Below are 23816 nucleotides of genomic sequence, written 5' to 3' on the forward strand. Positions count from 1 at the left end.
ACCTAGTGCAGGTATGCATATCCTGCCTATGAGACATTCTCCAAGCTGTTCTTTCTAAGACTAATTCTTCTTAAACCAAGTGAAGAAGTGAGGGAGTGAGAAAAAAAAATCTCCATCTGGCTTTTGTGACTTATCCTTATCCTATCTGGAGACTACCTGGCTGGGAAAAATTCCTCTAGACCAGGGATGGGCAACTATGGTCCCTTTATGACCTTTGGACTTCAACTCCCAGAATTCCCCAGCCACACAATTTGAAGTCACCCAGGTTGAGAAACACACAGGTGTAGACTATAGAGAAATCCCACATGTGCTCTAATGGGTGATTAAATTTGGCCTTACCTTTGCAGACAGGTTTTGTCCCATTCCAGGTCCGGTCCTTAGTGCAAGTTAACATAGAAGCTCTTTCTGATTCCATCATGTAACCTGGCATGCACTGAAATGTGACCGTCTTATTGTAGGTGAAGTCATTGCCCATTCGGATGCCATTGGCTGGTACTCCAGGGTCCCCACAGTTTATCACTTGGAAAAAGAGAAAAGGAAGTTTAGCTGCAGATCTCAAAGGCAAGTTTGCAGAAATAGATGTTGGTATTACAAAACAGTAGTATTGTTTTGAAAGCAAATTCTTACAACAGCCCTCAAGTTCAAGACATATTCTCCCATGGTGAAGCTTAATGACAGCAGGAAGTAATTAGCCATCCTATTCGTTAAATAGTGTGATGGCTAGGTCTGTATCAGGTCCCTTTCAAAATGGAAATATTGCAAGTCTGTTTGCTACCTGCAAAATTAGGGGAAGGGCTTCGTGGTTTCTGCTGTGATTTACAGGAGTTAAAATGCACAGAAAGTCCCTCATAATTCTGATCTGTGAGTGGTTATTATCTCCTCCGTGCAAAAATTCAATTCTGGTTAAAAGGGGAAAATAGATTATCTCGTTAATTATAGACCCATTAGCCCTCTTAACACAGTCAGCAAGCTCGATGAAAGACATCTACAATGGAAATTTCAGGACTGGCTAGAACAAGAACACTTGCTGACAAAAGGACAGGCTAGTTGATCCAGTATTGATCAGTGCCTTACATTTGAGCATCGCATTAGAAAAATACTCCTGCAACACAACCTCTCTTTATGTTGCTTTTAGAGATTTCAAAGCAGCATTTGATGCTATCTCCTAAGTTAAATTATGCAAGAAGTTAGAAGCTTCCTTGACCAACCAGCATTGACTTTATCTAATATCTATGCTGCAAAAAGGCATATTACTCGAATAAAGTTGTAGCCACCAGGGCCATCTTATCCAATGTTACTGAAACCAAGAAAAGTATTAAGCCAAGCTACACATTAATCCTGCTCCTATTCAACAATTACATTAATTTCATAGGGGAATATCTCCACAAAGTAGACTTTCTCTCCCTGAAGAGATATTTCTGTTTCATTCTATGCAGATGATCCAGGGATACATTCAATAATGTCTGTTGGTTATGAAAGAGCACTTAGCATATGATCGTAATACCGATTAGAACACAATTATTGACATCATGGGATATGTCAAAAGCCTCAAGAACCTTTTCATGGAACATATATGGCCACAAGAATCAAATAATTGAGGATAGTTTATTATTCTGCTGTCAACTGGAAGCTCCATGGGTACTTGCTGAAAATGCACAGAGGAATTCATCTGCCCTCCTTAAATACTTTAAGGCAAGAAATGGCTATCATATACCCATAATTCTCAAATTATTTGATGCCACGCCATTAGCACAGCTTCTCTACTTGCCCAACTGGATCCCTTTTCCTGTTTCACACTACTAAAATTTGTAATCCGGATTTCTAAGATTCTTCAATGGTCTCTACTGCCACTTTGTGCCTGTAGATAGGCTTCATGAAAATGGAAGGTAGAGTGTGGTTGGCCGTGCTCAACTATTGGCTCAAACCATCTTTCTTTACTCCTTGTTCTTGTCCCACTAACCATGAGCAAAGACTTCCAATTTGTCTGGAAACAAGGTAAAGGCAATTCAGATCTTATCCTTGCTCCTCTCACCAGATGTTCTACCCAGCATGGGTTACGATGGACCAGAGCATTTCTTAAACAGTGTGCAACAGGAACAGTATGCCACTCTGATCTAACCACAGGCTAAACATCATTAACAGGGAACCCATCAGACATTTTGTCTCCTCCGTGACAAACTTAACTAAGCTGGAGATTCTTAAGCACTGAAGGCTTTTGCTCTAGCATGATACCATGGCTTTCCTTCACTCTACTTGGAGGTTGATACAGGAAGGCTCCCTGCTTGGAGAGACAATGGTCTGGCTACATCAGAGCATGGCTGGCTACATCACAGCATGTGTCCCACCTTAAGAAATAATGCTTCATTATTCAGCATTCCCATGCTCACAGGGTATCTCTCAAGGGAAGGTTTCTCCAACGTATCTCCTCGTCAACCCTCGCCCCCAAATTGCATTTTTCTCAATAGCTTCTGCATGGGAGTTCACAGAACACAATTCTGCACTAAAATTGCTCAGAGGTGGCCTCTTCAGAACAGTGACTCCTACAGAAACTGCAGGACGGAGAACTCAGCTCCTTGAAAGATGGGCAGGCTTAACATTTCTATATCAGAAGGACCATTTCTGAAGAGTTGGGAATATGCCAGTCCAGGGATGCTCATTATTTATTTAATAACTTTGTGTTCCTCCATTGGGAACACAAACCTGGGTAGCGGTTTAAAAGCCCTAAGCAGCAATAACAGAATAAAGGTATAGACATAATCAATAAAAGAGAAAGTAAAGACTTCAGTGATTTTGGAGCATGAATAAATATTAATACTAATGAAGAGTAAACTAAAATTAAATAGCAAGGTAGCATTTCAGCATTGTTCTTCTAACTCTTAGCTGTTGGTCCAGGCACACCTAGAAAGCATGAAGTTGTAGAAATGAGCTTCATCATTGCTAACCTCTTCCTTTGACTAACTCACCTGTGCATTCTGGGGTACTCCCGGTCCAGGTTCCATTGACAGTACAATGCCTGCTGAGCACACCTGTGGAATAATAGCCATCCCGACACTTGTATATGATGGAGCTGGAGAACACCAGGCCGTCGTTGAATAATACCCTTGAGTTGCTGGGTGTCCCGGGGTTCCCACACGAGATCACTGCAAGCAATGAGTAATGAAGGAAGCTTCAGTCGAAAGAGTGCAACCATAATTTTGGCTGTGAAGCATTTGCACTAAAAGGCAGATATCAATGCAGAGTTAGAGAAATCTGACTCTCTACTCTCCGTTGGGACTTGCAACAGTTATCCAAGATGTTGGGCGGAGAAAGATCACATCCCTGATTCTACTTCCTTACAATTAAAGGCTGCAGATGGAACCCTCAAGGGTGAAGCAAGGGCTCTGCACCAAGTCATAGTGATGAACACTGCTGGGCTGCTGTCCGTAGATCCTTGAGCTGACAGAAAATTATACCAGCCTGTAATTAACTATCGCCATTGCCAACCCTCTTCCTACTGCAATGCCTTTGTTTCAAGTCACTGCAATCTCCTAACTTCTCTTCAAGGTAATGGGTTTATTACCCTTGAACATTGTAACAATTAAGGTATGCACATGTCTGTTGGGAAGAATATGACTTTAACTCTGGTACAGCTAAGCGTGGCTTAATTCTAATTCAGGTCAGGACAATGTCATGGACAGACATTGCAGGAAAAAAAATACTAAAAGCAAGTGGAGAAAGGCCCCAGAGTACATCTTTTAGAACAGGTTTGGAAGTCTCATCCTGGGTGAGAATTCTGGCTGATGCTGTTTATAGGATATCTAGAGAGCGCCAGGATGGGGAAGACTGAAAATGCTCCCTTGGTAACGAGGGTTGGATGAATTTCTTGAGTTACAATCCTAAATGTACACATTCAGAAACAAAAGCCATCATTTGGAGTGTGATGGACATCTCAAGAGGGCTGAGCTATGGGGCACGTTTAAAGCATCTAACCATATGGTAGAATGTGCATAAACAAACCAAATCCCAGGTTTTCACACTTATCTCCTATTGAATATTGCATTCTGTACTCCTCAACTGTTTTTTCTTCCTTTGAGTATGCTGTAAAGCAGGAGTCCCCAGCCCCCAGTCTGTGGACCAGTATTGGGCTGCCGTGGCATGCCAGCAACCAGGCCACACAAACAAGCAAAGCCCCATCTGCAAGATGCAGGCGGCACACAAAACCACACACCATCTGGCCCATGGAAAAACCTCTCTCCATGGAACTGATGATCCCTGGTGCCCAAAAGATTGGGGATCTCTGCTATAAAGCATTGAGAAATATTTCTACAAAAATACAAATTGGCATTTTGCATGGATATGTTTTTGTTCCACAAACTTAATACAGTTCCTTTAAGTTAGGCATCGTTATTAGATTCTCTGTTACAGTCAACAAAGTTTTTAGTGTCATGTCTTCCTATGAAGTCAGCATTCTCCTCAACAGAACAAAGGCAGATCATTCACACAAACAGATTTTACTGCCACCATGTGCAAATGTACAGCCTCTCCAGAACATGTGGTTTTTCAAACTCCCTGGGTCTTAAACGGGTAACACCATATAAAAGGACTTTATATCCATATAAATTTGCTTAGATGAATTTGCTGTTATCTTCTCAATGAAATGGATGTACTAAAACAGCCCGTTTCCCTTGGAGATTCATTTGCCTAAGATCCAACCTGTTATTCTGACACCTCTTCTGAATTAATGGTCTGAGGCTCCCTGCAGTGTTTTCTTTGCCATTCAATCAAAGGCTCAAGAGTCTTTCTGTTAAAAGATTGCAACGTCTTTGCTGAAATCCAGCTTTGGAACAAGATGCAATGGCATGTCTTTTTAAGTCCTTGTTTGTGAGCTGACAATTCCACACCATTTTTAAATAGCCATTCACAGTTTGCTTGGAAGGCAAGAGAAATGGTGGGATGACAGAATAGATAAGGGCAACATTCAAGGAATGGGATGGGACGGTCACACCAGAAGATATGATAGACTTGCTTAGGCAGAATATGGGGCATTTAACAAACAAGGAATTATCCTGCTGGTATAGGCCTTTTGCATCCCATTCAAAGGGTTTAGTTTTAAATTAAAAAAAATATTTGTAGAATCCTTGGTCTTCTCTGCACTTGTTTGCTTTTTTTGCAGATGCTTCATTACCCAAGTAACTAACATCATCAGTGCTAAAGAGAGTAGGGTTTGCTCAGACTCAACCCCTCATTATGAACTCTGTACACTTTCCCCCACTCTGTACACTGCGCAGTCATCCCACCGCTGACCAGTGCTACCCAACATTACCTAGTTGGGTAATGAAATGTCTACAAGAAAACAAACAAGTCCAGAGAAGCACCAAGGATTCCACAGTTGTAGGATTCTGAGCTACAAATATCATCTTCTATTAAAAAAATCTCTTATTTTCAAATGCAATCAAAAGTAATGAAACATCACAGCAAAACGGCTATGAAAAGAGAACTATTTTGACTATTTTTACAAACTTTTTTCTCTTCATTCCAGCCCTGTTTGCTGCCAAAAGGAGGATGGAAAAAACAACAACAACAACTTTCCTCTGGTTTCTCTGTGTATATGTTTGCTTGTTTTTGTTGTAATGCCAATTTTCATTTTAAACCTCGCTGGAAATTAAAGCTAAACGAAGCCTGACTCTTCAGTCTGGTAAGAGGATCCTGGTTACAAGGCAGCTTATGTCGCATAAAACGGAAACGCTAACACAGCAGAGCTCTAATGAAATGCAATTAATTAGCTTGCTTCATTCCAAACCATTTGTGGCCTCTGAAATATTGATTGGGGTTCTTTGGGACAAAACATCCCCTCTGAATTTTTATGATTATAGGGCGAGGGGAAAAAAAGGCTTAAAATCAACAGTCCCTCTGGAGAATAAGCACTGCTGGTTTTTTGCTGCCAAATGAACCAAAGTCAGCCGAAGCATATGCCTGCTATATCTCAGTCTCAGAGGCAGAGGTGAGTCTCCCAAATGTATGGACAGTGGGGAAAGACTTTTCCTCAGAGTCCAGCTAAAGGTTATGCTTTGTGCACAAAAATCCACAAGTCTCTGAAGCAGAGAGCTTGATATGTAACCATCCCAAGCCTGGGGATTGAAACTGCAGCTTTTTAAAGGTCAGTGGATACTATGCCACTTGGAAACTTCTCTGCGGCTTTGGGGGATCATAGGGAGGCAATCCTGGTTACAGCACTTCAAGCATTGAAAACAGGTGTTGATTGAATTGCACAAGGCTGGGTTGATTGTCAACTTACACAGTTCTTTCCAGAGTTCCAGGATTTAAACTAGAACACAGGGCCAGGTTCTCTGTGGGATTCCCTAAAGTTTTGTACCCATCCGTATCATACTGGGTAGTCATGCTACTAGTTTCTTCCCTTAAAGATTGCCATCTTATGGGAAGTGTGCCTTTTGCATTTTTCCTCCTGCCCTACCAACCCTTGAGGTTCGGGAGGCCTCTACTCTCCCAGTCACCCCAGAAGCATTTGAGACCTGGCTTTACTGGGATACAGTGATATGGATGACAGGATTTAATGAGGTACAGCGTGTGGAAGCTTAACTTTTGTGCTAGGTTTTTAATGTTTATGGTTTTAATAAATATATAGTATGTATTATTTTGTTTTATTATTGATATTGTTCTAATTGCTGATTGGGAGCCATGCAGACTTTTACAAATGATTGGCAGCTCTATAAATGTTTAAATAAAGTATAATGTTTTTTTAAAAAAAATCCCCTCTTAAGCAAGACACTGGAGCATAAGCAACTTTTGACTTCCCACCGGCTTCCCCATTGAGTTGTCATGGGCAAAGCTGCAGGAGCATTGGAAATCTTTCTTCCCTTCCCTTCCCTTCCCTTCCCTTCCCTTCCCTTCCCTTCCCTTCCCTTCCCTTCCCTTCTCTTCCCCCTCCCCTGTCGTCCTCTCTCTTAACTCAAATCAGTTTACAGCTGTTGGTCTAGAAAACCAAAGTATGCAGCATAATTGAAGTTCAAGACTCATTTAGTTTTTGAACGATATACTAGAAGGATCACATTTCAAAATGTAAGTGGATCCAGGAAAAAATGAAACAAAAAAAAAACTTAATTAAAATTCAGTTCACTTGATGTAATAATTTTCCCCATCTGCCACACTGACAGCTACAATTTGCTGCCAATTTTGGAGGAGGTCTGGAGGCTTCACACAGTGCTTCAAGGAACAGCATGTAGCTTTGAGACCTCAGGTTCTCCACCTTTGAGCATGCAAGGAGAAAATTGCCTCAGGAAGCAAATGCTGAGAAGTACGGTGATGTAGTCTTTGGGGAGAAGAAAATTATATGCAGAAGGAAGCCTCCTCTGAACCACCTTGAGGTTGCCTTCTGCAGGAGAGAATATTATCTTATGACCAGGGATGGGACAGTCAACATCATGGCGTGGGAGAGATATGTGACATCTCATATCTTGGTTACCCTTGTCATAATTTCTTATATTCTCTTATAAGAGCATCACGCCATAATTTAGCTTTAGTGTTCCAACATCTTAGCTCTAAATCTCTACTTCGCATCCCTTGGTCTTGGATACAGATCCTAGCACCTGTCAAATATGCTTCAGTTGCAAATGAATTTCTGTCATTCTTTATACATGGCACTACATTCATAATCTTGTGATTAAAAAGTTTTGTCTGGGATCCATGTTCCTGGCTCCTTCTGAACTTCATAAAATTATTTATTTTGGGATTGATCTACATGACCCATCCCTTTTTCAGCAATGAAATGAAATAACAAATGAAGGTATTTGAAGTAGTGACAGAGGAATTATCAGGCATCAGGACAATAACAAGTTATGTCATCTCTTTAGTCATTGGTTGCCTCAGAATATATTTCCAGCAAACTTACAAAGCTTGGCTTCTGATCAACCAGAGAAAAGCTCATACTCTTTGGGTCTCTTTATGTGCCATTTCCTTGTCTTCCCAGGCATTGATTTTAAATACAGAAGTATTTAAAGTATAGAAGTAACAATAATCCCCTGAAAAGACCGCTGAGCTTTATTACACTGGATTACCTGGTGTCTTTTTCTATTCTGTTCTCCCCGTAAAAGCTATTTGAATATATATGTTTATTAGGCTTCTAAGGGATGTTAAATGTAACTTTATCTAGCATGAGATGGCTTAATGGAGTAGTTTTTTTAAGAAAAGAAAAATGTCACCATGACAACAGGGTTTTTTCCCTGCTGATCATCCTTAGATGAAAGTACGGTAAGGGAAACTTGGAAAATTTAATGTGAATGCTCTCAACCCGTCACAAGCTTGGAATCACAAAAAATGATGGTTACTTAGACCACCATCAAAAGAGAGATTTTAGTGGATGTTGGTTGTGATTCCTAGTGGCACCTCCACAGAAAAGGTAGAGGACTCTAGACATTCATTGTTGGGCATGGGCATCTAATAATCCATAATTGGGAGAAGTATTTTTTGACAACCATCAAAACAAGACGTGAGACTCTAAGGGAGGGATGTTTTAAGACTTGTGGACTTCAACTCCCAGAATTCCCCAGCCAGCATGACTAAGATATAAAACAGACAGGACTGGAATTTTCAATTTCTTTTTCCCCCCAATTTTATTATTTAAAGTATAATTTTTCAAAAGGTTGAATACTCCCTCCAACTTAGGTGGTGAATTCTCTTTTGGAAGATATTTGATGTTCTCATAAGAACTTGTATTTTTATTTTTATTTTTGTATTTTGTTGCCTGGTGCCAGTTTTTTGCTGCAAAGTTTTAACAAGCACAATCTCAAAGGGGGCAAAAGAGGGGGAAATGTAGAAGCTGTATTCAACCATGATAACTTTCACCTTTTGAAGTTTGTTTGTGACTTTCCGAGAGGTTCAGGCCAACCAAAGTGGTAAGGTAGATAGTTACCTGAAGAGTGTAGCAAATGTCTTCATTTAAGTCAGTGTAGTACAAATAACTTAAATCTCTGGACAAATTTGCTGTGCTCTACAGACTTGGCATTAGCAAACAACTAACTCATGAATCCAGGCTGGTCAGTGAAGCTGAAATGTGTAGCCTCCGAAAAGAATCTAAAACATGCTTAAAAATATTAAACCATATGCTAGGCATATGCAGACTTATACCCCAAGCCCACCGACTCAGATCTAGGAGCAGCTTTTTGGCAAGAACAAACATTATTGAGGGACAAATTTGAATTAAAGAACAAATTTGAATTAAAAGATGGAGGAAGGAGACTACTGAGCAAGGAGTAAGACTAAAGGAGGATATGGTTGAAGGATCTGACCTCTGTTATACTACCTGGAGGACCCTGAATAGGTTGAGAGTTGGAGTGCCTAAATGTAAAGCCAATATGCTCAAGTGGAGGCTCTTGACAGATAACAATGTGCTATGTGAATGTAGAGAGATGCAGAGCCTGGTCAATCTGCTAGTATGTCAGGTACTACTGGAAACATGTAAACACATATTGATAATGACTTATTTTTGGTCAGTGACAAAGCCAAAGCTAGTGGCTTCATTCTAACAATTTAAGGTTTGAGGAAGGTGATGAGGGCGAGGGTGAGGAGGGTGAGGAGGGTGAGGTTGAGGAGGAGGGTGAGGATGAAGAGGAGGAGGAAGAGAAGGAGGAGGAGGAGGAGGAAGAGGAGGAGGAGGAGGAGAAGGAAGAGGAGAAGAAGAAGAAGAAGAAGAAGAAGAAGAAGAAGAAGAAGAAGAAGAAGAAGAAGAAGAAGAAGAAGAAGAAGAAGAAGAAGAAGAAGAAGGAAAGGAAGGAAGGAAGGAAGGAAGGAAGGAAGGAAGGAAGGAAGGAAGGAAGGAAAGAAGGAAGGAAGGAAGGAAGGAAGAAAGAAAGAAAGAAAGAAAGAAAGAAAGAAAGAAAGAAAGAAAGAAAGAAAGAAAGAAAGAAAGAAAGAAAGAAAGAAAGGATAGCTTTCTGCTTTTTCTTTTGCTCTCCAGAAAGAGTGTATGTTAGTTCTTATAATGCCAGGTTGTGAATTACACTTCTGGGAAGCCGAGGTGATGAAGGTGAGGTGGTGGAGAGCTAGAAGAACTCTGAAAGAATTATAATCTCACTATATACTATTGCCACCGCTAATTCACCACATATGGACCCATCCTTCCAGCTTCTGTGCAAACGGCCTAAATATTTACATTAAAGATTAAGAAGGCAAAGAATATTATGTTTTGGTATGGTTTGTAAATGTTGTAAGTGCCCCAGAGACACTGTTGTGAAATGGCAGCCACATAAATCCAATCAATAAATCAACCAATGTGTGAAGCAGCAGATATATATATTGGTGAAAGGGGAAAGAAAAAGAACTCATAAAGCATAAAGCACCCCAAATCATTTGACTTGCCCCATATAAGTCCTTGTAGCCTGAGCTACTGACCAGACCCACCTTCGCATTCTGGCTGAGTGCCACTCCATGATCCATTGGCTTGACAGATTCTTTGCAGTGAGCCCCGGAGCGTGTAACCCGGCTCACAGCTAAACCAGACTGTGCTGTTCACACTTAATTCATTTTCACCATGCCGGATACCATGGGAAGGGATTCCTGGATCGCCACAAAGTCCCCGGATGCTTCCTGCCAAAGCAAAGCAGATGTTCTAACATGGGAACAAGCATTGCTACCCTCCTCTCTCCTCTACACATTAACCGAGAGTGCTTGGATGGAAAAAACGATGGTGACCGAAAGCAACTGGAGTCGAGGGAAAACCTGCAAAATACCCTTTGGGAACAGAGAAGAAAGAAAATGGGTTTCCAGATATTAGAAGAATAGGGAGGAGCACAGCAGTCAAGGCATCCCCATCAGGAGAAGCAGGGGGGGGGAGGCAACTGGGGCCTGACAATAACCAAATAGCCTTAGAAGGAGGAACTGCCGACTATAGAAGAGTGGACTTTGAAAGTTTCCAACTTGGCGGAAATGGCGAAGATTTCAGCATATTTGAAAGACCAATCGCAACAGAGATACATTGTGGAGTGGAGAAGATGGACTGAATATATTCAGAATAAACATGGGACTAAAAAGTTTCATTTAGCATTTGAATGAGTAGTGGATTTTTATGATATGTGATTAGTTATTTGTTACTTTATTAATATTATGACTATGGAGAGTTAAAGTGCAATAGAACTTAATGTTTTACTTTTGTTGTTAGCATATTTTAGCTTATGTTTGTATTACTATACCCTGTATTCAGCTCTGGGAAGTCGGGGAGGGGGGAGGGGAGGGTTGGGGAGAGGGGAGGGGGAGGAGGGAGTTTATTGTATTTCTGGAGAGCGATTGCTCAGGCAGGCTGTATATTCTTTAGTGTAACAAAGTATAGCTAGTCCTCTATTTATGACCACTTGTTAGTGACCATTGGAAGTTATGACAATACTGAAAAGCGTGACTTATGAGCAGTCCTTGCACTTGTGACTCTTGCAGCATCCCAATAGCCACTCGATCAAAATTTGTCTACTCAGCAACTGGCATTTGAGACTTCCCAGGGTGGGGGTGGGGGTGGGGGCTTCTGAAATGCAAAGTCATAGGGGAAGCTGGAGTTACGGAATGACCATTACAGAAAAAAAAGGTTGCAACATTGGATGTGACGCATTTAATGATCCTGTTAGGCATATGGTGATAGCCTACAATGTTGGGTTGAAAATATATTAACCATGATGTTGTGACTTTAAGATGTTAATTAGCCAATGGGTGTGTAAGTGTTCTCATGGCCATAAGAGGAAGCTAGGAACGTAGCTTCTCTCTCTCTCTCTCTGAATTCACTGCTTTCTCTACTATTACCGTTTTTGCTCTGTTTTGCTGTACTGTTGGTTTACTACTGTGATAAACCTGTACAACTGTGTATTGACCTCTGGACCGATAAGAAGACTTTGTATTTTGGATTACTCCTTGGACTGTTGCTATTGTGTATGACCTGGACTGTTTATTTTTGACCGTGCATTTTTGTTTTTACACCACCTCAAAGTAAAATACTTTTTGCTTTTACAACTCAGTGTACTCTTGTGGTTACTGTGTGACTCTTACTGCTCTCAGTACCCTTCCTTGTCTGTGCAACTCCTTGGTAGCACAAGGAGACCTCTACACACCAATACCTAACAGATCCCATCACTTAATGACTGAGGTTTTCATCCCAACTGTGGTGGTAAGTTGAGGAGTACCTGTAATGTGCATTGACAATGTCCCTTCACATTGGAGTGTGTGAGTGTGCTATGAAGACGCTCCACTCTGGGTCATGTGGCTGGGAGGGAGGCTTAGACTGGAGCAAACAACAGCAGCCCATGGGCCCCTCCCACAGGGACAGATGGGGCCGTTTGTGGGGGGTGGGTTATGTTTCTCTGCAATCCAAAGTCAGCCTCCGCTCATTTTTTCCGTTGCCTCATCATACCAAATTTCATCTTGTTCTGTTCAGGATTTTGAAAGTGATCCCAGAGACAGAGATGGGATTCTGAGATACCGATCTAACTTCATGCACAGATTTTCTCTCCAACATTCCATCGGGTTGGTAAGAAGATGAGAGGCCTGAAGTGACTACTCATCCATATATTTCTATATCAAAAGGACCATTTCTTTTGATAACAGTTTGAGAATTTGAGAACAGTTTGGCCTAATAATTAAGACACTAGGCTAAAAGCCAGGAGACTGTGATGGCGAACCTTTCAGAGACCGAGTGCCCAAACTGCAACCCAAAACCCACTTATGTATTGTCAGGTGCCGGGTGGGTCTGGCCCATTGGTTGCGTGTGGCCAATTGGGTGGGCGTGGCCCACTGGGTGGGCGTGGCTGTGGTGGTAATGGTAGACTGGGTGGGAATTAAAAAGTTCAATCCATCAGTTCCAACTTTGCGAGATCTTTTTTTCCCCCGCAAGTTGAAATTGATTGATTGATTGATTGAACCTTTTTTTTTTGTACACAGTGGTGGAGGCCTAAAGTGAAAAGGTTTTATAAAACCCAGCTGAAGGCCTAGGACTGGGTGACGGCGCATGTGCCCACAGAGAGGGCTGTGTGTGCCACCTGTGGCACGTGTGCCATAGATTCGCCACCACGGTTCTAGTCCCTCCTTAGCCATGAAAGCCAGCTGGGTGACTTGGGAGTTAATCATCAGGAGATGGTGAGTTCTAGTTCCACCTTGACATGAAAGCCGGCTGGGTGACTTTGGGCTAGTCCCTCTCTCTCAGCCCAACTCACCTCACAGGGTTCTTCTGAGGAAAGTAGGAGTAAGGTGCATTGGATATATTTACCACCTTGACTTAGTTGTAAAAATAATAAAAGCAGGACGTAAATACAAAAATAAATAAATTTGGAACCTAAAGATGCTTGTCTATAGATGTTGTCTATTTAATACTTTTTACATTCCACCACTGGTAACAAATCTAGACAGCAATTTAAAAATATTAAGCCGAAATAATCTTTTTTTTTTTCACTAAATGGGAATTAAAAGCAAGGATAAAGATGGAGACGTAGCAAAGTAACGAAGCCACCCACTGGTTTTGGAGCAAAGCAAGAAAGCAAACAAACGAAGGAATAAAGAAGCAACAATCTAAAGAATAAAATAAAACAAATAGCAATGCAGCAGTTCAGCATTCCCTAGTATGATGGCCTGCAGCTCTCCTCTTACCCTTTGATTCCAGCACATATAGAAAGCATCAATATGTGGGCATGAATGTCTTCATTGCTAACATCTCCCTTTGGCCAACTCATCTGTACCTTTTGGGCTACTCCTGGTCCGTTGACATTCTATACTGAGTCCTACATTCAGACTGTGGACCCTTCTCCAACTCGGTGTCTACACTTTTGTGTAAAGTACGGCACTATAGATGTGTGGCATCCGTGGTTCAAATCTATCTAAAACAATCTCTTCAATAACCCTTGGGACAATTCCAAGCAGATGTACACAGCAACTGCTAACCCTGTTTACATCTTTTTCCTTTGGTTTGGTTTGCCAATTCTGGTCTTTTTCAAACGGGAAATTACAAGGTGTTTCAAGGCCACCTGTTAGCTTTGCAGAAGCAGAGCGGCTGGCTTTGTTGGGAACCGAGAAGTGGTGCTCCAGTGAGCCAGTAAGTCATTTCCTCTCAGTCAAAAGGGAAGTGTGTGTGCAAGGAAGCCATTTTGAATAAGTGATTTGACAGTTGGAAAGGTGCCCACTCCTTTAGTCATGTGGTGACCATCTGTTCTTGCCTCTTTCCACCAATCTTTTTTTGTTGTTGTTTGTTAAATGCAGCTTTCCAAAACAAGTCTGGTGCATTGGTTATGTGGGAGACACAATTTTGTTTTAATCTCTTTTTGGACATGTATAGAATTGAGCTGTACATCTTCTCTATGTAAAGCACCACCAATGGGGCACATTTTTTTCCCCTCTCCAAACCGACTTTGCAAATCATTTTTCTGACTGGATACCTAATAAGAACTTTTTTTTTAAAAAAAAAGTCTTCTATATGAACAGGTTTTCTTATAAACAAAGCAGGAAGTACACTTTCAAATTTTTTAATGGGTAAGTGCTGGCATCAAAAAGTGGTGCAAAATTAATTAGATCCCAACCCTGCTGCGAATCTCTCCACAGCCTACATCACATGCTGAATTATTTACTTATTTAACAGTGGAAAAATCTTACAATTTCCAGATCCTTAATTGCAGTCCAAAGTGAATGTCAGCTACCTATGTTCACCTTTTTGGAAGCTTGCTTGCAATTGCCATAAGGGGGGGGAGGGATCACTCGGGAGGGGAAGAGTGCTGGAGGTGTGAAGGAATCTTGTGGGAAATTAGGAAGTATGGACATTGACAAGAACCAGAGGTCATCTCTCCTCCTTTTCAAGGACACTGGCACTAGGAAAGGAATTTGCCGTGGTGCCAGAGATACCATATTCCCAAAACATCAGAACAAGACCTGATTGGACTAGTCTCCCAGTGGGGAAGGTTTTGGACCTTGGGGATTGCTTTCAACATATCATTTTCACATGGATTTTCTTCAGAGCTTGCTCGTTCAGGCTGCACTCAGCATCTCTAATAAAAGCACCTTTTCTCTAACACTTATGGAGCCAAGGGTCATTCTTTCCTAGGGAGCAAATCAGGGCCAGTCTGACAGTGAACTGAGTATCTGGCAAATCCACTGTTTCACTGACGGTGCATGCCACGAGACTACAAAAGCTAATTTTGTCCTCCAAAGTATTCAGGCAAGAGACAAGAGATGGGGCAGATCAGACAAGGGTCATGTCAGGGCAGAGAGCACACCGAATCAGAATTGGGATTCTTTTATGTTTTTTAGGCACACCTACTTTTGAGTTTCGATGTCTTTAAAAGGACTCAACACATCCACACTGTCCATAGCGGTTGTCTGACATCATTTTTGATGATCAGAGACATCGTTTTTGGGGAGAGAAGCACTACTCTCTGAGATAAAATGTCACAGAATATTAAATATGAGCAGAAGGTGAAGAGAGGTGCTGCTTATTCTCTTCAGATAACTTATATATATATATATATATATATTCCAAGTAACATCAGGAGAAAAGTGGATCTGATATTGATGCACATAACCTATTGACCTGATTCTAATCTGACCTCTCCTGAAAATATTATGAATCCTAGTGGCATCGTCCCAAGAGCTTCAAGATCGTTCGAGGCTGTGCCACCTATCAAATATGAGAGGCTAACAAGAGCCCCGTTGGATCAGACTAAAGAAACTTCCTTGTTGTTTGATTCACATACTGGGCATATCCATATGGTGGACACAATAGCTTTTGAAGGAGAAATGTCCTTCTAAACTAGTCTTCCCCAGCTTTCAAACCCAACTGCTAACATGGCCCTGTTGGTTGAGGGTTAATAGAACTGATGTCTGAACCATTGAAAAAGCTTAAAATGGATGGAGACTCTCCTTTTAAAAATGTAACAGATGTAATCCAGCAACTTCTACTATAAACTCTTTTCTCTGAGCTAAACCGTGTAGCGTGCTTTACAGATACTGAAAATAGACGTCCTGCACAAATTGTGAATCAGTCCTACGGTGAAATCTTCTGCCCTCCAATTTGTAAGACTGCCTGCCAGCAACTTTTAATTAATTAAAATATGGACTTCAGCTGTTTGTTTGTTCTTGAATGTGTCAGTGGAAAGTTGAGATTTATAACTGTACCTGGTATGAAATCTGACAGAGATCAGGAAAAGGCAGAAGGTGTTATTGAAAGTGTTCCCAGAAGTTACCACAAGTGGACCTAGGCCTATTCCAAAGCATACTTTCCTTGAAATCCAGATTGTTTTATGCAACCTTACTGAGCAATACCATTTAAAGAGATGAGGATAAATCAACCCACATGCCCCCACGTTGATACCCACATCTTTTGCCACTCAGTTTTCTTACCTGAGCAATGAGGAAGAGAGCCACTCCAACGCCCATCAAGCTGACATGTGCGGGTGGAATTGCCAATCAAATTCCTGCCTTCCTGGCATTTATAGTGCACCACTGCTCCTACGGTGTGGACATCACCCAAGATCTGGGCATAAGGTGGGGATCCAGGATGGCCACAGGAGACCACTGAAAGAAAGGAGCACCAAGTTTTCAATTCAACCTGAACTAAAGTTGTATCTCTCTCTCTCTCTCTCTCTCTCTCTCTCTCTCTCTCTCTCTCTCTCTCTCTCTTCTCTCTCTCCATCCACTTTCTATATTGCCACAATTGTATTGCTTGTGGCCTTTGACTGATATGTCAAAGGCCACATTCTAAAAAGAGGGAAAGGAAATGTATGATAAGGAAGCAGATGAGATAGAAATGAAATTTGATTTCATGCTACTAATTAATTTAAACCAAGGGTCTTCAAACTTGGCCCTTTTATGACTTGTGGACTTCAACTCCCAGAATTCCTCAGCCAAGCACGCTGGCTGAGGAATTCTGGGAGTTGAAGTCCACAAGTCATAAAAGGGCCAGGTTTGAAGACCCCTGATTTAAACCAATGATTTCTTTTTAATTTTTTAGAATGCTGTGTGTTCCTAGTAAAAATTATACTTTGAGGGCAATTTCCCAAGTTTCTAGCATATGTGTGTATGTGAAGTAGGTATGTATGTTTTAATGACGGATAGAGACAGAGGTCTCTACTTTATCACTTCAGCACACATATTCAAGAGGAAAAAAAAGAACACCCGGAACAGCAGAAGCATGTTTGGAAACAGAGACAAGAATTCTTCTCTTGCCCAACAGGATCTTTCTAATTCAGTTTAATTCGTTTAAAACTGCAACAAATCTGTGCAATTTCCACACAAGATATTTCATGTTGTAACCACATGAGAGCTGAATTTATTGATACATGCAGATGGGGCTATGCTAGTTGCATCCCTGGCATTTTAACATCTTACAGTATGGATCAAAAGTATATTTAACTGGATGCATCCTGCTGACACTTGCAGTTGGATCCACACGTTGCACCAAGTCATGCATCTTTTAACCACAGTTAGTGGGCAAGCCATAATATCCATATTTTTTAAAAAAAAACATAGCAGAGGCTGGGACAAAGTTTTATGGTCAGAAGGTAGATTTGAATGAAGGGTGAGAGCTACAGTTGATAGAACAATGGTGCAAAATGAATACTGACCACTTCATACATGTGACCAAGATTTGGCAGGCTGGTTTTTAGGTTTGTAAAAAACAAACAAACCTCATTCTCTCCTAGCAAGTAGGGCAATAATAATGAATAACAGGGGTATTTATTAGGGTTTGTGTGTTGTTTTGGGTTTGATTCCAAAAAAATTGCTTTAGAATTGTGAGAGTGTAATCATAGCACCTGTCTCAATACTTTCAATCTGCTGCATCAGGGGTGTCCAGCCTTGGCATCTTTAAGACTTGTGGACATTAACTCCCAAAATTTACCAGCCAGCATGACTGGCTTGGGGATTCTGGGAGTTGAAGTCCACAAGTCTTAAAGTTGCCAAGATTGGACACCTCTATGCTACACCTTTTCTTGGATTACTTGGCAAGCCTCCACAACTGCTCTGTGAACCTAGTTAAAGAGGAAACTGCTTTGAAAAGTAGCAAACACCCTTCATGTTTGTCAGATCATTAGATCTGAAGCAATGCAGATACTTATTTTTTTAAAAAAATAGTGAACAAAGAACAGATTCTTCCTGATGCACTTATTTATGCTCTATTGCTAGTGAGCTGTTATGGACAACATATCTGAGATGGTTTAGAAGGGTAAGTTACTTGAAAAGCAATATTTCTTCATCTGCTTCCACAAAGACTGGTTTCTGAACTGTTTTTCCAAAAATTGAGCAGGAGACATGGAATATACAGTCAGTAAGAAAAGAAAGGACTGCTATGCATGAAAAGTGTTTGCAAAACAACATGGTTTTTGTGTTTTAATATTCTGTCAGTGAGTTCCAAGTTAAGTCCATGAGAAGACTGTTAAAAAGATGGTCTGAAAAGGAACACTTCAGAACTCAGATATTATTTAAGAACAGATACCCCATGAATTACATGTAAACTGAGAACTTGTAACTGTGACAGCGCTTATAAAGATTAAGAATCTCCTACATGCCCCATTTCTCTAAAAACGAATTCACTCATACCAGTAGATATTTTTAACTAGAAATGCCCAAAATGGAGAAATAACATCTTTTTTATTCTCCACCACAGTGATATTGTCACACACAAAATGCCTTTTAACCATATGCAATTGTCAGCCTTTTCCATTCATCCTTTCTCCCCGAGCCAATTAGACAGAAATGGGAATTGCTTGTTCACTGCTCTTCTTGACTAATAAGGGGCCAACTGCTGAAACTCTCCTGTGGGCTATAGACGGGATCCTCTAACAAAGTTCTGACCTCAAGCAATGAGTGTCTTCAGTTTTATACTGTCCAAAATGAAGAATTGAAACAAAGAGTGCTCTGTGTAGAACCATTCTGGGAGACCTCAACTCATTTCTAAAGTGTACCAGGGTAGCTTGAAAGAGAAGTGGATTTTAGTATTGTTGTAGTGATGACAAAGCAGCCAAGAGATCTCTTTCAATGTCATGTCTTCATTTCATAGCATCAGCAGAAGCATCCTGTGCAAAATTTAGCTCCAAAGTCTCCCCATGTATACATCCAAACTAGGCCAAACTAGACAGTGTTGTTTCTCTGGGGCATATATATGTGTGTGTGTGTGTGTGTGTGTGTGTGTGGTGTATGTGGGTATATTATTTATTTATTTATTTGTTTGTTTATATGTTTATGCAGTGTATGTTGGAGGCGGTTACCCTTTTGAGAGCTGTATGCAACGAAATCTCATTTTAATGTATGCTGATTAGTGTACATTTAAAGTGACAATAAAGTTATTATTCTATTCATTCTATTCTATTCTAGTAATAAAAGACTTAGGCCATTCTCAAGCATCCTGAAAATCATACGAAAATAATGATAGAAGAGAAGCTTCTTTTGTAATGGGGGGAAAGAATGAGAAAAAGCAAGGCAGACTTTGATATGGCACAGCATTCAAATGTCTTGAGAAGCGATCTGGACTCTCCATTAGGAAATCTTCAGGAGTATGAATTTTAGGTCTCCCTCTGGGTCCTCAACAGTTTGATCATTCCTAATAGGTTGAAATTATTGCTTGTTGAAAATAGTGTTTTCTCACAACAAGGTTTCCATCCTTGAAGGCAGGGGATTGGTGCCTGGGGAATCTTTTCTGCAGGAGATCTGCTGAGCTCTCTGGTCCTTTTTGATGCAGTATTCATTCCATGGGGGAATACTGGAAAGAGATCACCACTACTTTCAGATCTTTTGAACTCTGCTGACTGTCTGGTGGGTTATTTACTCATTCCAGGTGCTTAAAAGCCATGTCTGCCTGTCAAAATGCCACAACTTGGTTAACAATGAAGTCCAGGAGATTCCTCAGATCTCAGAGAGTTACGTTCAGTAATTCAGTCACCTCTGATTCTTTGGGGCACAATGACATCATTTTAGCAGGACTGCCTGTCAATAGCTTCTCCTTTGTGTCTTGTAAGATCATGGCTGTGTCATCAGTGATATTGTCAACTTGTCTCCTCTTGTCATTTTTTATTATTGTCTTCTATTTTCCAACCTTTGTGTTCCTGCGCACTGCAAAGCACTCCCCCCCCAAACACTTTGCACAAGACTCTACATTTAGCTAATTGAAATATTCCAATTACACCCTTGTTTTTTTTCTCAAAATGTCCTGCTTGTTTATATCCAAGCTGGATTTCTAATTTTCCCCCCTGGATATTTTACTTGAGATAAGCTCTTAGAGTAGCTTCAATGCCTAAGACGGCAACTATTTAAGCTTACTTGTACAACAGTCCCCTAATTACAGCAAAATGGGCCTCATGTATCAATTTTCCATGGTGACAAGATGGAAATGCCCACAATACAGGGAAAACAGACTGTGCTGAAGACATTAAATTAAAAAGACATTTGTTTCTTTAATTGCTTTAAGAGAAGGAAAGAGAGGTGTAACACTTCAACTAAACTACCTTGTACTTTAAATGTGCAAAATCTGGGCCTTCCACGTCTTGATAAATATAAGGCTGGTGTCTTCCCTTGAGCTGTAACATTTCTCTGGAAGTCATTAGTCATATTAATTAGCAGACTGATGGTGTGACCAATATCTATCCTTGGAGAAACTCTCCTGTTTAGGCCGATATTCTGTCTTGAATTATTCCCCAAACCTCCTAAGGATGCTTGAAGAATTCAGGCTTTGCTAATTGTGTTAAGGGCTGATTTGAGACAGACTGTTTGATGAACATATAAACTGGATTTTAATTCCACTGATGTTTTTTTTCTTGTTACTTTAAGTGCAGATGAATGTACTCATTTAAACGGGACAGAGTTGTGGATTAAAGACATTGGAAAGAGATAAAGATGAGAAATACAGAGAGGCATTTTACCCTAAATTCCATTTTTTTTTCTTTTTGTCAATAGCTGCAGAGTTTTAAGGCATATACTGGCCCCACTCATGCCATTTTAGAGGTGGAATTCATCTCTGATCTTCTCTTCCTGGCTTTCTGTGGAAGTATAACTGTAGTGGATTTCTGTTTTAGCTGGCACAAGAAGGGGGTTAAGTTGCTCTGAAACCTCTCCTCTAAATATTGCATCCGCTGCATCAAAATGACCTCGTGTGGCTTTCTTTGAGAGTTCAAAGTCGTCTATATGAGAGTACTTCCAAACGTTTTCCTCACGACCACTATTTGGTGAAGGGAGGGAGGATTGATAGGTTGTGAAAGATTCATTCATTGAGATCAAATGGGGACTTAAAAATGAGTCCCTGGCAGACCTCAAAAACACTTTCTGAACTCTTTGAAACTAAAGCAAGCGGGGAGCTGCAAGAATCAGGAATATTGCTGAACCATAAGTCCCAGAATTTCTCATCATTGGCCGGGCTTCCTGGGAGTGGTTTCACAACGTTGGAAGTGGCCCTCCAGGATGATGAGGTTGCCAAGCGCAGACAAAAAGAGAGGAGAAGGGATTGCAGCCTAATAATACAGAGAACTGGAGAACCAGGGGCCACTAATCGCCTAGCTTCTCCTCCCTTTTTTATTACCTCTGAGTTTATTATTTCTAGTGGCTAATGGCTCCTATTTCTCCCTCTCAGAGAGAACATTAATGATGCTGATAGGAGCCAAGTGACCAGCTGAAGCTGTAATATGATGGATGCAATCTCTCTCTCTCTCTCCTGTCCCCTCTTCCTTTCTCTCTCATGAAATAGGAAAATAAAAAAAAAATCCTGCTAAAAACGGTGAGTCTGGTTAGATGCTGGTAGGCTTTGGACAGAAACAAGCAAACCAGTAATGGGGAATAACAGAAAACCAAAACGATCATTTTGCTATGGTTTCTGTTGGAAGAGTCTCCCTGAGTTTTTTTGCAATATCACGTGCGTGGGGGTTTTGTTTTTTGTTTTTTGCTTTAAAGGGGAGAGTTTATTTTATTTAAGGGACGCGGTGGCTCAGTGGGTTAGAACGCTGAGCTTGTTGATCAGAAGGTCGGCAGTTTGGCGGGTCGAATCCCGAGTGCCGCGTAACAGAGTGAGCGCCTGTTACTCGTCCCAGCTTCTGCCAACCTACCAGTTCGAAAGCACGTAAAAATGCAAGTAGAAAAATAGGGACCACTACGGTGGGAAGGTAACAGCGTTCCGTGCGCCTTTGGTGTCTAGTCATGCCGGCCACATGACCACGGAGATGTCCTCGGACAAGCGCTGCCTCTTCGGCTTTGAAACAGAGATGAGCACCGGCCCCTAGAGTCGGAAACGACTAGCACACATGTGCGGGGGAACCTTATTTTACCTTATTTTATTTATTTATCTTGATTGATCACTGTTTTCCCTACCAATGGTGCAACACTTATTATTTTAATCTTGAAAAGCTATTTTTCCATGGTAGGCTTCCCCTGGGGTGAATTTTTGAATACACCTATTCTGGATACAGTGACTGGTTTGCATGATCCTCCAAACATCTTAACCACACACAAATTTGAAAATGTCAGAGTTCAAGGGATCAGGTGTTATTATTAGAGAAATCTAGAGAAAGCTCCTACAAAATGAAAATTCCCCTGGGAAGTTACCATCTCCATAAATAAACTAGTGGTTAAAGCGCTGGGACAGAAATCAGGAGGCCATGAATTCGGTTCTACCTTAGCCATGAAAGCCGGCTAAGGCACTGGCCAGCCACTCTCTCTCGGCCCAACTGACTTCACAGGGTTATTGTTATGGGGAAAATAGGAGGAGGAAGATGTGCTGGGTATTTTCGCTGCCTTGAGTTATTTGTAAAAAAGGTGGAATACAAATAAATACAAATAAATAGACAATTTGGGATTCTGCTTAAGAGTCTGGAGGGTTGGCATAAGCTGTGGAGTTTCTCTTTCCCTTTTTCATGGAGCCGAGAAGAGGGCAAGGGGAAGCAATTACAATCTCAAAATACAATCTTTAAATGATATATTCGCTTTATGAACTGAATGGGAAGCAAAGCAAAAGGAAAGCAAGGAACTTACTATGACAGACAGGGAGTGGCCGGTCCCAAACACCATCGCCCTGACATGTAAGCACATGAGTACCCAGTAAATAATATCCATGGTTGCACTGATAAGAGACGGTTGTTCCAAAACTATATCTGTGAGGCCCACTTGGTTGCACTTGACGGACGCTGTTTTCCAGGTGCCCAGGATCAGTACAATTTACAACTGCAAGCAAATCACAGAAGATGAAAAGAATATTAACAAAAAAAAGAGAAATTGTTACAAAGAAGGAAAAGAATCTCAGCTTTTCCCTTCCATTTTTTAAAATGACATGGGAGGACAATATATCAGATCAGGGGTATCTTTGAGTGTGAGCAAAAAGGTAGTAGTGGCTGATGAAGTGCCGCCTCTTTTGTGTATGTGTCATCCATGTGACACACGTCAAAAAGGGGTAGGGCTCTGATTATGGTTGGTTGCAGCAGGACTCTGATTAGGGCTGGTTGTAGCAGCCATCTTGACTTTTTAAATCCTTCCCAATGATGCCAGTGGATCAAATCCTTGTGTGAAAATTTTCCACCATTTGGTTCTCCCCTGTGATGGAACATAGTCTGGATTCCCAGGAGAAGCAAAAGACAGTGAAGCTCCACCCGAGGAGTACTCAGAGTATATCCTTCATGGTGCAAGTAGTAGCTTTAGTTTGACAAGATTTCTGTCTAATGATGAGTAACAATAAAGGAAATATGTCCGTTTTGGTTTTCAAAGTCTGACATCCTCTCCCTCTCCCCTCATTCTCGAGATAGGGAGGGAGGGAGGGAGGGAGGGAGGGAGGGAGAGAGACCTAGTTTTTGTTAAAATGAATTACTTAAATTCTGGCTATATCAATCCTAGTCTTGCAAAAGTAA

General features: G+C 41.1%; 1 protein-coding gene across 1 annotated transcript in view; it reads right to left on the reverse strand.

Annotated features, from left to right (window-relative positions):
* The window catches only part of CSMD2 (CUB and Sushi multiple domains 2), a gene marked incomplete at both ends in the record, with an annotated part of 607174 nt that overhangs the window by 17989 nt on the left and 565369 nt on the right, over nucleotides 1-23816 (reverse strand). Inside the window, 4 exons of the mRNA XM_083370102.1 lie at nucleotides 340-519; nucleotides 2964-3140; nucleotides 10393-10578; nucleotides 16345-16518. Of these exons, the coding sequence (XP_083226228.1) occupies nucleotides 340-519; nucleotides 2964-3140; nucleotides 10393-10578; nucleotides 16345-16518 (717 nt within the window). The remainder of the gene's footprint in view (nucleotides 1-339; nucleotides 520-2963; nucleotides 3141-10392; nucleotides 10579-16344; nucleotides 16519-23816) is intronic.

Source organism: Vipera ursinii, assembly GCF_947247035.1.
Source record: "Vipera ursinii genome assembly, chromosome: 9".
NCBI lineage: Eukaryota > Metazoa > Chordata > Lepidosauria > Squamata > Viperidae > Vipera > Vipera ursinii.